Below are 2,029 nucleotides of genomic sequence, written 5' to 3' on the forward strand. Positions count from 1 at the left end.
TGCAGCAGGATCTATAAATTAAATAATATAGTTTTATTTATTTTTAGAATAATTAAAAACTTTTATTTGCGCACCAGTTAAGTTTTTCTCCAATTAAAGATAGGCTCCTTTCCCGCCTTCCTGGTAAATCCTTTTGGGATTTCCGTACCCTTTGTAGACGTGACAAATAGCAAGAGGAGGAAGAGAAGCCATGTTTGACTTTTTAGAAGGAATAATAGTGGAATAACTAGAAGCGAACTTTCAGATATAGCCGATTAAGATGCCTTTCTGTGCCGTGCACATGTGCTGTAAGATGATAAGTAGAGGGGAAAATTTGAAACATCCAGGAAGAAAAAACACTAACTTGACTGAAAAAAATTCTGATTTTATTGATAACTTTTTCTTATCTCCTTACAGTAGCCAAAATGCTCTTCAAAAGCAAGAGTCAAAGAGTCCAATACTGAGTAAACCACAATTCACGGAAGGATCACTCCAAAGAAAACTAAATAATGAAAACAACAATTCAAAATACCTAAAGAATAGCTAATCAAAATAATCCCAAATAAATTATTGCCAAAAATAAAATGGTCGTTACATTCCCTGCCGCTTCAGAAAAGCCTTGACCTCAAGGCTTGAACAAAGGAAACTTCTCCTGAATCTTAAACGCATCCTCCCAAGTTGCATCTCCAAGAAAGGAGTTAGACCAATTAACCAACCACTGCACTAACATATGATTGTTTCGCTTGACTACTCTCCTGTCCAAAACAAAAATAGGCATTAACTGTAGGTGCCCGTCTTCCTGCATTGTTGGTAACTCTGTAATTAGAGTGATTGCATCTCCAACTTTCTTCTTTAAACACTAAACATGAAAAAGAGGATGAATTTTGGACTCTATAGGCAGCTCTAGCTTATAGGCAACCTGTCCAATCTTTTGTATAGCCATATAAGGCCCATAAAATCTTGGATACAACTTCCTATTTTTGTGCATTGACAAACTTACTTGTTTATAAGACTGCAACCGTAAAAATACCATATCACCCGCCTCAAATTCCCTCTTGGATTTCTTCTTATCAGCATACAGTTTCATTCGAGCTTGAGCATCCACCAAATTGGCTTTCAACCGAGTATTATAGCATCCCTGTCCTTAAGCTCAAATCAACAGTTGCCACAGTAAACTTATCAGGAATATAAGCAATATGCAAAGGAGGTTGCCTACCATAAACAACTTCAAACGGCATCATTCGAGTTGATAAATGATAAAAAGTATTATACTACCATTTAGCCAAAGGAAGTTATTTCAACCATTCTTTCGGCCTATCACATGTCATGTATTGCAAGTATTGTTCTAAACACTTGTTAACCACTTCAGTCTGACCGTCTGTTTGAGGGTGGTATGCAGTGCTCATCAACAAGTTCATATTCAAAAAGGAAAATAGATTTTGCCAAAGAGTACTAGTGAAAACTTTATCGGTTACTAATGATAGAATTTGGCAAGCCATGTAACCTATACGAATTATCTATAAAAAGTTGTGCAACATCAAGAGCAGTATATGGATGACTTAAGGGTTTGAAGTGTGCATACTTCTCAGCCTATCCACCACCACAAAAATAACTTGCTTACCACCAGACTTTGGCAATCCTTCTATGAAATCCATTGGTATATCAGTCCAATTGTGCTCAGGAATTGGTAGGGCCTGCAACAAACCAGGACATAACACATTTTCATGTTTATTGCGTTGGCAAATGTCACAAGCTACCACAAAAGAACAAATTTCCCGTCGCATTTTCTTCCAATAAAAGCATTGTGATCTTGTTCGCAATGATCAATAAAAGCTTGAAAAACCTTCTTGATGGGAATTCAAAAGCTTCTTCCAATAAAAGCTTGAAAAAGCAATCTGTATGCGGTGAAGTCTATGGGAATTCAAAAGCATTGTGGTCTTGTTCGCAGTGATCAATGTTGTACAAATTATGGATTTCAAGCTGTTGCTAGTCTTTGATATTCTGCAATCTCTTTCAGCCAAACTCACCCCTGACAGCTATCACAATTTGA

The 2,029-nt window shown here is 36.8% G+C and overlaps 1 protein-coding gene across 1 annotated transcript; it reads right to left on the reverse strand.

Annotated features, from left to right (window-relative positions):
• Positions 1-604: 604 nt before the first annotated feature.
• LOC112096429 lies at positions 605-1,763 on the reverse strand. The gene is made up of 4 exons (XM_024179855.1): positions 1,601-1,763; positions 1,341-1,483; positions 980-1,117; positions 605-838 (listed from the first exon to the last, which is right to left on the reverse strand). The coding sequence occupies exons 1-4, from the start codon at positions 1,761-1,763 to the stop codon at positions 605-607; spliced, it is 678 nt and encodes a 225-aa protein (XP_024035623.1).
• Between the last annotated feature and the right edge of the window lie 266 nt (positions 1,764-2,029).

Source organism: Citrus clementina, unplaced genomic scaffold, assembly GCF_000493195.1.
Source record: "Citrus clementina cultivar Clemenules unplaced genomic scaffold, Citrus_clementina_v1.0 scaffold_8, whole genome shotgun sequence".
Lineage (NCBI taxonomy): Eukaryota > Viridiplantae > Streptophyta > Magnoliopsida > Sapindales > Rutaceae > Citrus > Citrus x clementina.

Excerpts from the sequence above, each read along its gene's own strand:
- LOC112096429 (XM_024179855.1), bottom strand. The coding sequence starts at position 1,763 with ATGCGACGGGAAATTTGTTCTTTTGTGGTAGCTTGTGACATTTGCCAA. Across the intron at positions 1,484-1,600 it reads AGGATTGCCAAAGTCTGGTG|GTTACATGGCTTGCCAAATT; the intron begins GTAAGCAAGTTA and ends TAATTCGTATAG. Across the intron at positions 839-979 it reads GGTTGCAGTCTTATAAACAA|TGTTTAAAGAAGAAAGTTGG; the intron begins GTAAGTTTGTCA and ends TTTCATGTTTAG.